Below are 13,420 nucleotides of genomic sequence, written 5' to 3'. Positions count from 1 at the left end.
GGCATTACCACGTTAACCGCAGTACGTAAATCTTCGATTTTCGAATTTAGTAATTCTCAGCTCATGATAAACAGTAAGTTGTTACTTTTTACAATTGAGGTCTTTGTATACCAAACGAACACAAGATTCGCATATTCCAGTAACCCAATGAAAAGGTTAATTTATAGTGAAAAACTTGTATTATAACTATTATAACATTGTGATATAATTACTTGAAAACCATTGAAATCTAGTAACGGTTTCGATTAATATTCAATTTAATTACAGATGTATTATGGTCTAGACGATAATTTTTTATGCAGTCTTTGGAATTCAAACAAAAATAAATTATTGTGCTAAACGTGTACTAAAGATTTCCTTCAAATGTTGACACGAATCGGTTAATTAGAACTTGAGATATCGTGGCAACTATTTGGAAAAATATGGTTTCGAGAAAATCGCGTTATTATTTTAGAGACGAATAAGTATATCATGAGACGTATTTATAACTTTATTAATTTTGCGAATCCAGAAATATCCATCGTTAGAAATATTTTTAAGGGCATATACTTATAGAAAATGAAATTTGAAAAAGAAATCAATTTTTTGAAGGTTCTAGACTAAAATAACCCCCGAAAGAGTAATTAATATTGTTGAAGAGCGTGAGCTTTTGTTGGGCTTTTCACAATAATTTACTATGGTATTTAATGATAAGAAAATCGCGATATCCCCTGGCGATACTTTCTGTCAGCTTTATCATGTTCACTACATACGTTTGTACCTACATACTGGGTGTGTATGTAGAACATACACGCCCTTCCTTAGCCCTTGATACCTATGGAAAAACCACGCTTCTACCATCCCTACCATCTTCACTATCTCGGGGTGGTGGTAAGGGAGACGGAAAGAAGTCGCCATATAAAAACCTATCTTTTCTCCCCTCAGCTTATGTACCCCCTAGAAGGAACGTAGAACGACCGACCTCTTTATACCACCATTGGTCCGCGAACAGATTTTTTCAAGTTTACTGCTCGACTCTCGGATTATTTGAAAAATTCGTATCTAGTGCATGGAATCAAATTTTTAAGTCTTTTAATAGAAAAATTAATATCTAAACGATGAATTATTTGTAAATTTACTATTCTTATCCACCACCTTTTTTGCGCTAGTACAAACAAAGGAAAAGATTTTTATTCTTGTTAATAGAAAAAGTAAATTGGAGAGGAAGGTTTTGCTAACTAACCGCTGCTGTGAGCGAAATTTTTTTTTTACCTTGTCCGTATCGTTGACAACTGAGTCAAAAAGCGAGTTAAGAAAAACAAGAACGGTCTTTTAAATTCTTATAAAACAAATTTAATCTTATAATACGAGGGATTATTTATTACATTAACATATTCGCTGCCATACCAAAACTACGTAATCTAAAATTCATGAATTTTATTCAAATTTATTTCCTTCGATATTTCAACTTGAGAATTAATTTATTTAATTTTATAGTGAAAAACCCTGTCATACATATAATAAAGTGTTAAATTATCATTTTCATAATTACGATACTTCTACGGTAAAGTTGAATCGCGTTTTGTTTCTTTTTTATTGGTAAAATTCGTCTAAATAAATATAAGGATATGTTCTATTTGTATTTAATATCTTACTCTATTTATAAGCAACTTATAAATAACAATACGAACGATTGAAGAAATGCTAACATTTTACCCGTGGAGTAGCGACATAATTCCTCAGATACTTGTATGCAAATTTCTGAAGCCTGAGAAATAATTCGGAAGGGGTTCGGGCAGACGGTGGACAGTTTTTTTGGTCAGAACCTTCTTCTCCCGACCGTAGGAAAATAAAAAATCGTGAGGTATGCATTCCCCCAACGATGAAACGCGTGAGACCTTTTCAAGGTACATCGCTGAATCAGTCACTCTTAAATGCCACACGAATTCGAAACAACACGCAGTCTTAATGTATAGAAGATATAGTAAACGTCGGGCGCTCACACAAATTACTATGTTTAAGAATTTTATGACTATCAATAAATTCCCGTGAATTTATAATTCTATTTTAATGTATAACAATTTTAGTCTGTAGTTAAAAAGAATAATATTATTTTTAAATAGCTGAATTGCCGGTCATTTTAAAAAGACAACTTTTCGTTAACAAACCTAACCGAAAGTGTTTCTTTATTGCAAAAAAAATAGTGTAACTTTTTGGACGGATTATATATAAGACAAGCTATAGCGAATAACATACTTTCATACGGATTACGAATTTCATTAATCCGTATGCAATAATTCATTAAATTAGTGTGCGATAATTTACTAGTATTTATCTCACAATCCAGTTTATGTTTGTGCTTCAAAATCTCCGTCCGCAAAGGATTAGTATTGCACATTCAACAGCTATAATAATGGGAAATCATACAAATTTGACATGGTGAGAAAACTAAAAAAATCTCTCTCTCTCTCTCTCTTTTCGCGCGCGTATTTGCTAAAATCGAAGAAAAAATTCGATACTACATTGTTTGAACAGTTTATGAAAAATTAATTAAATACCGGCAATATCCACGAACACTTATAACTTATTCTTAGTACAATATATAATAGTTATAAAAAAAAAAGGGGGGGAAAAAAAATGATTCGTTTCGTTTCATGCTCGTTCACAAACTGCTTATAAATGCACCTCGGTCAATTCGTTTAAAATACTGAATTTGAAATAAATATTAAATTTGAAAATAACATCGGCAATGTATATTGTTGACGTAAAAGCCATCTAGGAACTGGTACTTATTCGATTAAAATTACTATTATAGCCTTTCGAAACGTTCAATTTCTACGCGAATTTTTTATAAAATATTATGATACAAAAATTGAATTATAATATTACAATAACAGTAAAAAAGCGCTTCTTTGTGGTAAGTATGCGAATGAACAAATGTAATCTAGAATTATACACAACCATATTGATACTATGCTGAACTGCCTGCTTTAAAATCTAAAAAAAATTTTCTTAATTGTTTTTTTTTATACACAACCATATTCATACCATACAGGACTGCCTGCTTTTGGATCTTTCTCCATTGGAGGTTCCATAATTGTTTCTGTTTGTTCTACATCTTTTATTCCACTATTGTTAATATTCTTTGATTCATTTATAACCGCCGATACTTTATTATATATGAGAACCGGACGTGGTTCTGCTTGTACTTCGGGTCTTGGATTTTGTTCCAATAACACTGAACGTCTATCGTCCCCCTCTTCCTGTAACAATTCAATTTTCCAAATACTTGCCATAATCAAATGAAAATATCTTCCTAACACAATGAATAGTATAACCAGAACAGCAAATCAGAAAGACTAAAACAGAATTATGGAATGAAAATATTATATACTGGTAAAGTAGTTGACGGTGGCGGAGAATCGTCAGTATAATACACTGTCCTTCTAGTTCCTGGATGACCAAGAGACAATGCATCAGAACCTAGGTCTCTACTAGTAGATCCTTAAAAAGAACGCAACAAAGCTACTTTACTTATGTTCTTTTATTTATAATTCGCAAAATAGTGAAAGCTTAAAGTCCTTACCTGGTAAACGATCTTCTGTACTAGCGTCCGAATCGTTTCCTCCAGATTCCGATTCATACGTCTTTCCTTCCGAATGTTTCGAATCTTCTGCCCAAGAACGCCGATTCTATCCATACGAATGAAACAAGTTTACAAAATTGACTTGTAATGTATACAGGGTGTTTGGCCATCCCTGGGAAAAATTTTAATGGGAAATTCTAGAGGCCAAAATAAGGCGAAAATCAAGAATATCAATTTCTTGACTGAGGCTTCGTTAAAAAGTTATTAAAAAATTTCATTCATTCTGAAAAAATTATTTTTGGTTACGGTGGTCAATTATAAGCATTTTTGGTGAATAGACATACCCTCGAATTCTTACGCACTTACGAGAAAAAAATTCAGATAGGTGCCTAAATTTTTTGGCAAAAAAAAAAATTATTTTCGATTGCAAGAATTGATTACAATCATTTTTGGTCATTATATATACCCCCGAAATTCTATGCATTTTTAAGAAAAAAATTTCTTACCGAAAATCTAATGAGGCCAGAAATGCTACACTGAAATTTCATGCGTATCTTTAAAACGTCATAACTTTTGAACGGATTGGAGGATTTTAATGTTTAAAAAGCCAAACAAGGCGTATTTTGGTGAAGAATATATGGAAATTTCAAAAATTTTCAAAAAGTTATTCCTTAACTCCGCAAAATGAAAAAAAACCCTATAAAAATGGTCCAATTTTCAAACAACCATAACTCCTACAATAGCGAATAATATTCGCCGAATATATTTCATTGAAATTTTGAGGGAAACTAAAGTTCATAGATACCTACAAAAAAGTATTAAACAACTTTTCTGTACAGCGCCAACTAAGTTTATTAAAACTGAAAAACGAATTTTTAAGAAAAATCGACAAGGTAGGTGGTGCCTAAATTTTTCGCCGAAAACAGAAAATTTCAAATCGTTCTAAAAAAATTATTTTCGGTTGCAAGGATCAATTATAATCATTTTTGGTCAATAGACATACCTCCAAAATCCTACCTACTTCCTAGAAAAAAATTCGAGAAAGTGTGAAATTTTTCGAAAAAATTAAAAAATTTCAAATCATTCTAAAAAAATTATTTTCGGTTGAAGGGTCAATTATAATCATTTTTGGTGAATAGGCATACCTCCGAAATTCTGCGCATTTTCGAAAAAAAAATTCGGTACGGACGGAACTTTAAACGTTAATAACTTCTTAACGAAGCCTCCATCAACAAATTGGTATTCTTGATTTTCGTCTTATTTTGGCCTCTAGAATCCCTCATTAAAATTTTTAATGCAAACATAACATATATGTGTACGTTAATTCACCTTATTCAGAAGTTCAGATCCAGCTTTCCTAACTCGTCTGACTAAATTGGCTCCAAATCCTTTCCTTTAATATAGACGTAGAAAATATATTAGATATTAATAAAAAGACAGATTAAATAAACGATATTGTACTATACAGATTGTGGATATAAAAATTAAAGGCCAAATGTTTCACAGGGATGAGGAATTCCTTTCAAAAGGAATTACATATCAGACTTACTTTTTGGGAGTACAACTTTCTAATTTTCTGTAATGTTCCATAATCTTATCTTCTAATTTCTCTTTTTGTCTACACAAATGATTCATTCTATCCCTGTAATAAAATACTAAAAGTAAGCAATATTTTAAATAGCACGAAGAAAATATTATCCAGATTAAATAAAACATAATCTTCCTAAATTTTAATTTTTCGAATACTAACGTGTACATTTTCTCTTCCATGTGATACTGTTCTTTATCTTCAAGAGATCGAGTCAAAAGTTCATGATATTGAGTAAACAATAAACTAATGTGGTCCATTAACGAACGTCTGTCGTTATCTAACCCGGAATTTACATGAAGTAACATCTAAAATAAAAATATAGAATAAGAAAATATGAACCAGTAACGCATGATTAGACAAAATTCTATTCATACTTCGCATCTTTGATTCAGTTTATTAACTTGAAGCTCCAAATTGGAGGATCTTTCGTCCTTAGTACTAAGTTCACCTTGCATTTCTGTAAGCTTAAGACTCAGTCGGTTTGTTTCAACTTTATTTTTTCTGTAATCTTCCTGCAAATTTCTGTACTCTATTTTTAATTTTTCTGTGGCAGTATACAAATTTCTAAAGTCATCCTAAAATTGTACATGCTAATAAATCTATGATATATACGTGAAATTTACTTGTATTCATAATTTATTATATATACAGATTATAGACATGAATAATACATGTAACATATTTTTAGATTTTTCTTCGGTACCTTTAATTTTGAATGCTCTCCTCTTAAATTATTTAAACTTTTCGCATTGTTCACTAACGATTCCTTTTCTATTTGCATTGCCTTATTTTTTCCTTTTAATCCTTCGTAAGACTCGCGTAACATTCTAATTTCATTTTTTACATCTCGTAGATTTGATTTAAGAGCATCGTGTTCGTGAAATAAACATTCATACTCGTTATTCAATTGCTCGTGTAAAGATTGTAGAGTGTCTTGATCGTGAAGAAGTTGCGCGTGCGTTTGTTGTTGAACATTGCGTTCTTTTAGTAACTAAATTAAAAAGTTTAATAATTGATAATAAACATATAATAATTATTCATCTTTACATTTTCCAACCAGCAAATATCGATACGACAAAATCTCTATATTTTTTAAACCAATGCATCGCGTATGAAATAGGTGTGCAACTATTCTGTACGCTTAAAATTTTTTAAATTACTAATTTTTCTTTTGGTATTATATACATTTAGAAATATTAACAGAATAAACACGCACATACACATTTTAGTATAATATAAAACTAACTAACCTCTTCTTTCTCAGCAACAAGTTGTGAATTTGCAAGTTGCAAAGCAGTATGTTGAGCTGCCAAGGAATTGTTTTGTGACTGTAACGTTGTAATCTGTACTTGATGTTTTGCATTTTCAGACAGAAGATTTTCTGATGCTGTTTGTGCGGTAACTAATTTCAACTGCAAATGCTCCTGTTCCTTCTAAAACCAAATACGATACAATTATTGTATAATTCAATCGTTGCAAAGGAATAACGAAGCATAGAAATAATAGTACCTTGAGCGATTCTACCGTTGCCTCTAATGTACTATGAATATTAGTAGTTTCATTGTTTTCAGAATTTTTCGATTCAGACACTAACTTTTCACAGCGACACGAATTATTCGATTCCCTGATATAATTGATGACTTCTGGAATTTCTGCAATCCTATAATTATCGAATAATGTTGACGAATCAATTAATTTTATTAATTGTTATTCAAGTTTCGTTTTAAAGTTTACAATTTGCATTACTTTTTCAAGAGATTATCTAACGGAAGCGATAACATATTATCACCGAGACCAAGTTTCTGCAGAACCGTATATAATTGTTGAGTATTCAATTTTTCAGCTACTAAATTAGACTGCAAAATTTCCAATGTCTCTCTATCAATAGCCGCCCGTGAATCCAATTCTTTGCTAGATCTTTCGATTTCCTGCAATCTGTCAGAATAAATAATTGTGCAATAAAAATTCTTATAACAGATGGGTATATATGACCAAAGGAAATACTTCATACCTCGAAATTTGTGTAACAGAGTCATGAAGTTCTTGTTCAAGTTGGGTTACTTTTCTCTCTAAAACTTCGATGCTATTCATTGCCTTATCCAATGCAACATCTTTTTCCTAAAATTTAATATATCACAGTATTTATAACTATAGAATGGTTAATAATTCTATTAGAATATATATATATATATATACAGAGTGTATGTACAGAGTGTTCGGCCACCCCTGGGAAAGATTGTAATAGGAGATTCTGAAGACCAAAATAAGACGAAAATCAAGAATATCAATTTCTTGACTGAGGCTTCGTTAGTAAGTTATTAAAAAATTAAATTAAACAATATCAAATCATTCTGAAAAAATTATTTTCGGTTGCGGGGGTCAATTACAATCATTTTTGGCGAATACACATACCCCCGAAATTCTACCCACTTTCGAGAAAAAAATTCAGGTAAGTGCTGAAATTTTTTGGCGAAAAAAAATTTTTCAAATCATTCCAAAAAAATTATTTTCGGTTGCAGGGCTCGATTATAATCATTTTTGGCAATTACACATACCCCCGAAATCCTACACATTTTTAAGAAAAAAATTCAGTACGGGCGGAACTTCAAATGTCAATAACTTTTTAACTAAACCTCCATGAACAAATTGGTATTCTTGATTTTCGTCTTAATTTTACCCCTAAAATCTCTCATTAAAATTTTTCCCAGGGGTTGCCGAATACCCTGTATATATGTATAATTCATACTTCTATCGTCTCCCGATATCGATGAATATCGCGTTGTGCTGTATCTTTTTCTTTTTCCACTGCCACAAGTTTTGTACCAAGATCAAGACATTTGATGTTCATTTCTTTTATATTGTCTTCTACAATTTTTAATTCTTCAACTTTTTGATTCGCAAGTTCCAAAGAACGTTCTAAATCATCTGCTCGTCTTTGCACGCTTTCTAGCAAAGACTGAACTCGTTGTTTTTCTTTCACTGCCGTATCGTAACTTTTTTCCAATTCTACCATCTTTGTATGTTGAGCCTAAACATCGATGAATAAAAAGAAAGGAATGAATTGCACGTCTAAATGAGGTAAAACTTTAAAAATAACATAAAAAAAATCATTATAATATACTTGAAACTCTTGTTGTTGTTTTTCAGACGATGCTCTTTGATTTTTTAACGAGTTCTGTAATTTCTTATTCTCTTCGACCGCTAGTTTCCATATTAATTCTAGATCTGAATTTTGTTGTGTAAGCCTTTCAGTATTGTCATTCAACGATTCGATTTTTAACGACAGTTTCTTTTTTTCTTTTTCTAATTCCAACACCCGAGACGAATTCTCATGAAACGAGTTTTCTCTCAAGGAATCTATTTCAGTCAGTAATTTACGGTTTTCTAACTCTAATTTTAATGCTCGCGTTTGGGCATTATTCGTCAATTGCTCAAACAATCTATTATCGGCATGCACTAAATAAAATTTAAATTTTCATTACATTCATGTAGTATAAAATGGAAAGGATCCTTTCATATTAAAAATAATATATTATTACCTGGCTCATCGGAATCACTTACAGAATCTGCTAATGCAGCTTCGTTCGCGGTTGCTTTTGTTAACTTGTGTAATTGAATATTTTCTTCGACGAGTTCTTGGTATTTTTCTTTGTCTGCTGCACGTTCCTAAAAAAATTTCCAGTCAAAAAATTAAATTTAAATAAATAACTTTCGATTTCCAAATATGTACATACCAATGCCATGTCATTCAATAACTGCTTGTATTTAATAATTTCAGACTCGAGCTCTAACACTTTATCCGCCCTTCTTCGCGATGAATTCAATTGATCTTCAAGCATTTCTCTAGTTTCCATCAAGACTCTGAAACGCACAAATTATGTAAATAAAATTTAATGCTTTAAACTAAAATATAAAGGGTTGATTAATTAAAAAAATGAATGCATTAGTTATACAAGGTACCTGTTATCCTCGCGTAGTTCCTCTATGCGAGTTTTATAAAATTCTATATCTGTCAGTTTCTCTTTATATCTCACTACTTCCAGTTCTAAACGATCAGCACGATCCGCTCTTTCAATGACAGCATCTAATTCGTCTCTATAAGATTTTGCTGTGCGTGCTTCGTGCATCAAATCCTGATTCTAAAATAATTGAAATCATTATACAAAAGTTTTACGTACTCTAATATTTGTTACTGGCAATATTCGTCTAATTTCTATTTGTTTAAATTACGTAAAATATAATATCTTACCTCTTGCTTCAGTTTAGTCACTAACATTTTATGATATTCCAGTTCTTCTTTACACTCTAACAATGCTTCGGCTTTCTCTTCCCTACAAACGATTCATAAAATAAAAATAAAATTATAATGAAACGAAGAAAACACGATAAGAATCGTTGTATAAGGTAATTCGCTTGCCAGCCATAAATATCTTATAATATCCTGTAAATGGTTGAAATTACAAAAAAGTTCAATAAAAAAAGTCAACCACAAAGTGGACGTAAATTATCTTTCTTTATTTATCACCTTTCCGAGTTACGAAGGCAACTTTTATCCTAAATATGCAAAAAAATAATATGTATCCATTTAAGAAAACTAACTGGCGAGTGAATTAGCTGCTATATTATCCGCATAAAATTCTACATACAATTCTTGACGTTGTTTTCTAACTCTAGATTTCCAATCTGCCAATTCGACCGCATAATGATGATTATCTTCGCGTTCTGACTTGTTAACAGGATTAGACAACTGAACTTTATTCATTTCTTCTGTTTCCACACTAATAGACGAATCATTCCTCTCAACGCTTTCATTTATAGCCGTGTCTCGCCACCTCTATTATCCCATAAATATTTTATGCTTTATTACTGTAATGTTTTCATTTCACGATAATATCGATTTATATGAAACGTACCTGACGATATAGATCCAATTCTTGGGTCAAATTCTTTATTTGCATAAATAAACTTCCCATATTTACATTTTCCATTGCATCTTGGGTAATAACTATATCTTGATGATCTGTGACCTAATAATATAATATTAAGCTCATTAAACAAAAATACTAGAAGGAAACATAATATAGTGTTATTTGCATATGTTGTATATTCAAAGCACGTACTTGTTTAATACATTCCACTATTGCGAGTTGCGTATCGACGTTTAACGTTTTTATTTTTGTAATAAATTTTTCTTTATTAGGACACTGTACAGCACAACCAAGAAGTAATAGCAATAATAACTTCATTTCCGCGACATAGAGTTCTGGTTCTTTGCCTAAATGCATTGTATCTGGTAACTTTAAAACTAAATGACCTAATTCTTCTTCGTAAAGCTGTTTCATATTATCTACTATGATTTTTAAATTCTTTGCACGAATTAATGAACTTCCATCTGGAGATATTACTTCATTGTGTAATGGTTCTGGATCTCTGTAAATATAAAAATTTATACAATAATTATGTCGAGGAAGAAAATTTTTTAAACAATTTAAATGCATAAGGATACTCACATTTGCAAAAATACATTATGTAACAATATACCATCCACCAAATCGTCATAACTAGTTAATAAATTAGAATCCTCTAGGCAACTGGCAAACTGTTATACAAACAAATTTCAAATATATATTTAATTTATACAGAGAATAGAACAAAATTACATTTTTATATTAATTAACTAATCATATCAATTATTTATATATACATTATAAGTAAATATAACTGCTCCATTTAATAAATACTAATAATGTTCCTTTTATCATCATACACACAGAAATGAAAATTCAAGCATGTTATGGAATTAATATTATTTAAATAGTTTTAAGAAATAGAAAACTTACCCAAGTTACCAATGGACCAGACAATAAATCATCAATCTCAGCAGATGCCATTTTTGATGTTTTTACATTAATTACTCAAATACTATTCAAAAAATAACTTTACCATTTCTTTTTTCAAAGAAATTATATACAATTGAATAAATACTTTTTTCATTCATCTTCTTCTAAACTTTATATTTGATACAATGGTAGAAAATCCATTGTGTTATTTATTTGTTAGCTTCTATCTGTTCTATCTGATACAAAGCTGGGTGATAAAAGTTATTCGAATAGAACAGCAAATTGAATTTTGAGTTTGCATTTCTATGATGTGTTAAAATACTTAAAGTCTATTTTTAAAAACTAACTTTTTGATAAAACTACACATAACTTTAACTAGATTTCCAATCAAAAATTAATCACAGGTACACAATTAATTGTCCACTAAGTACCTACACGAATAAAATCAAAAGATTATTTTGTCGTTTTACATAAATCTAATTACCAGTTCTGTAATTAATTCCTATTAATTTAATGCTTGAATTATATTGCCACGCTTCGTTTAGTTATCTTTTAATGTTCATTTAATGGATATATTTCAAATACATCGTACCGTATACGTAATAACAAAAGAGAACCTAACCACAAAATTTTGAATCCACATTCAATGTGCAATCTACTATTTAAATTTTATAATAAATATTCTATATGTTATTGATGTGTGCCAAAATGCAAGAAACATCTTACAATTTCTATAAACACTTTACAACGAGAAACAAAGAAATTGAAATGACCAAATGTCGACCATCGAGTACTATCGAGTAGATGCATATAAACAAAACCATGGAATAGTGGACATAATACATAATACATATAGAGATTTCATTTTGAGGCAGTATCTTTAATGTATCTAACACAAGGTACGCTTTTTTTTTCTATTGAAACAAATTTCGAGAGACAGTACATTAGCAAATTGAAGTAGCTAAAATTATTCCAAGTGTGATAAAGAGGTATTGCATTTTAAATGCAAATGTAGATACCAAATAGGGGACTATGGTGTCTTTGGACAAATGTGTATCTTTATGCATTGCTCCTGCGTTTGCAAAGATTTTCATTGAAATTAATTAGTTATAAACGGTAGTTCTTTAAATCTTTAAGTTAAAACATTTGGTAAAATGTGTACAAAGTACACTTTTCAATCCTTGAATATTGCCAAAAATTTATACTTTAGTATTAAATTCTAAAAGTTCATAATTTTATCACAAGGAAAGAGTAATTAGTGAATAATCAAGCTACGATTCGATTTATCGAAATGGCAGGAAAATGTACTCTGTGTCTTTGTTGCACAATATTCCCCTCTCTTTCTAGTCCCATTGGTCGACCTCCTTTTCCATTTTGTGTTCCTGTTAACATTTTAGCAATTCGAATCCCAATTTGTACAAAAAACTGGTTGAGGAATATTAACAGGGATTTAATAATAGAATTGAAACAGTGCATAAATTAATATAGGAACTATCTTTACAAAAGTTTGTTTATTACAAATTAATTTCATTAAGGATCGTTACAAAAATACAATACATATTTGAACCGATTAAAAAACGTTAATACAAAAATTCATATTTGATTGGAATAGATAATTATTATTTTTAATCCTATGTCTAAGGTATTATATTTACTCTTCCTCAATTACACTACACGTAGTTCAAACTCGAAAACAAATTACTGGGAATTTGGGATAGATATTATATTGTAGATTATATCTATACTACCAAAGAGGATGGTGATATTTATGTCTACCCTTAAAAAAACACAAACGAGCTGTGCTTTAAAAGAACTGGAATGTAACCGGCTTACCTTGAAAATTGCCGCGCATTCGCATAATATATTAACCCTACCTTTGTTTGAAATCAAGTGAAGGAATAATATATTAAATGAAATAATTTGTATTTTCCGGTTTTTGCATTATGTACGCAATTTCATATAAATTGGCAACAACATGACGAGGCATTTAAAGTACGCTTAAGTAAAATAATTAAATAACTAAAATGTAATAAACGCTAAAATCGGACCTTTTTAATATTTTCCTTTGTTACGTTTTTAACAAAAATAATAGTGTAATAATAATAGAACAGTTTATTAGATTAGGAATACTTTACGCATAAAATTATATAATAAACGGTATCTTAATGAATTATTTAAGGCGTCGACATTTTTTAAATCCAAGTAATAACTTGCGATTAAGTGAAACAAATTTTCTAAACATAATAATTCTGAATACTATTTAAACGTTTCCCAAACGTAATAACTATCATGCGAGTCAAATTAAATTTCACCTCTTTTCCTCTTATCGATTCTCTTATTCTAATTTATTTTTAAATTACACGATCACGACGTTTCTTTGTAACTTTTTGTGCTTGAAAACTCGTATATAAACCTCATCCGGAC

General features: G+C 30.2%; 1 protein-coding gene across 3 annotated transcripts; it reads right to left on the bottom strand.

Moving 5' to 3' along the window:
- Positions 1 to 1,489: 1,489 nt before the first annotated feature.
- LOC122402563 (girdin) lies at positions 1,490 to 11,805 on the bottom strand. Of its 3 annotated transcripts, none has more exons than XM_043405456.1 (23): positions 10,997 to 11,805; positions 10,667 to 10,755; positions 10,277 to 10,586; positions 10,070 to 10,183; positions 9,803 to 9,990; positions 9,406 to 9,487; positions 9,117 to 9,295; positions 8,891 to 9,017; positions 8,696 to 8,822; positions 8,278 to 8,612; positions 7,903 to 8,184; positions 7,168 to 7,274; positions 6,903 to 7,091; positions 6,666 to 6,816; positions 6,407 to 6,589; positions 5,860 to 6,147; positions 5,531 to 5,731; positions 5,316 to 5,461; positions 5,115 to 5,207; positions 4,895 to 4,958; positions 3,566 to 3,671; positions 3,374 to 3,483; positions 1,490 to 3,242 (listed from the first exon to the last, which is right to left on the bottom strand). In XM_043405456.1, the coding sequence occupies exons 1-23, from the start codon at positions 11,045 to 11,047 to the stop codon at positions 3,006 to 3,008; spliced, it is 3,759 nt and encodes a 1,252-aa protein (XP_043261391.1). In that variant the 5' UTR covers positions 11,048 to 11,805; the 3' UTR covers positions 1,490 to 3,005. The 3 variants fall into 3 exon arrangements, 2 of the variants coding, with proteins under 2 accessions (XP_043261391.1, XP_043261392.1); XM_043405457.1 differs by having other exon boundaries at positions 11,481 to 11,805; XR_006259522.1 differs by lacking the exons at positions 1,490 to 3,242; positions 3,374 to 3,483; positions 3,566 to 3,671 and having other exon boundaries at positions 4,944 to 4,958; positions 5,115 to 5,220.
- Positions 11,806 to 13,420: the final 1,615 nt, after the last annotated feature.

This window comes from Colletes gigas, unplaced genomic scaffold (assembly GCF_013123115.1).
Source record: "Colletes gigas isolate AHSC1104 unplaced genomic scaffold, ASM1312311v1 Colletes_gigas_Sc00037, whole genome shotgun sequence".
Lineage (NCBI taxonomy): Eukaryota > Metazoa > Arthropoda > Insecta > Hymenoptera > Colletidae > Colletes > Colletes gigas.
Note: the sequence above shows the minus strand (reverse complement) of the source record. Positions and strands in the feature narration are given on the sequence as shown.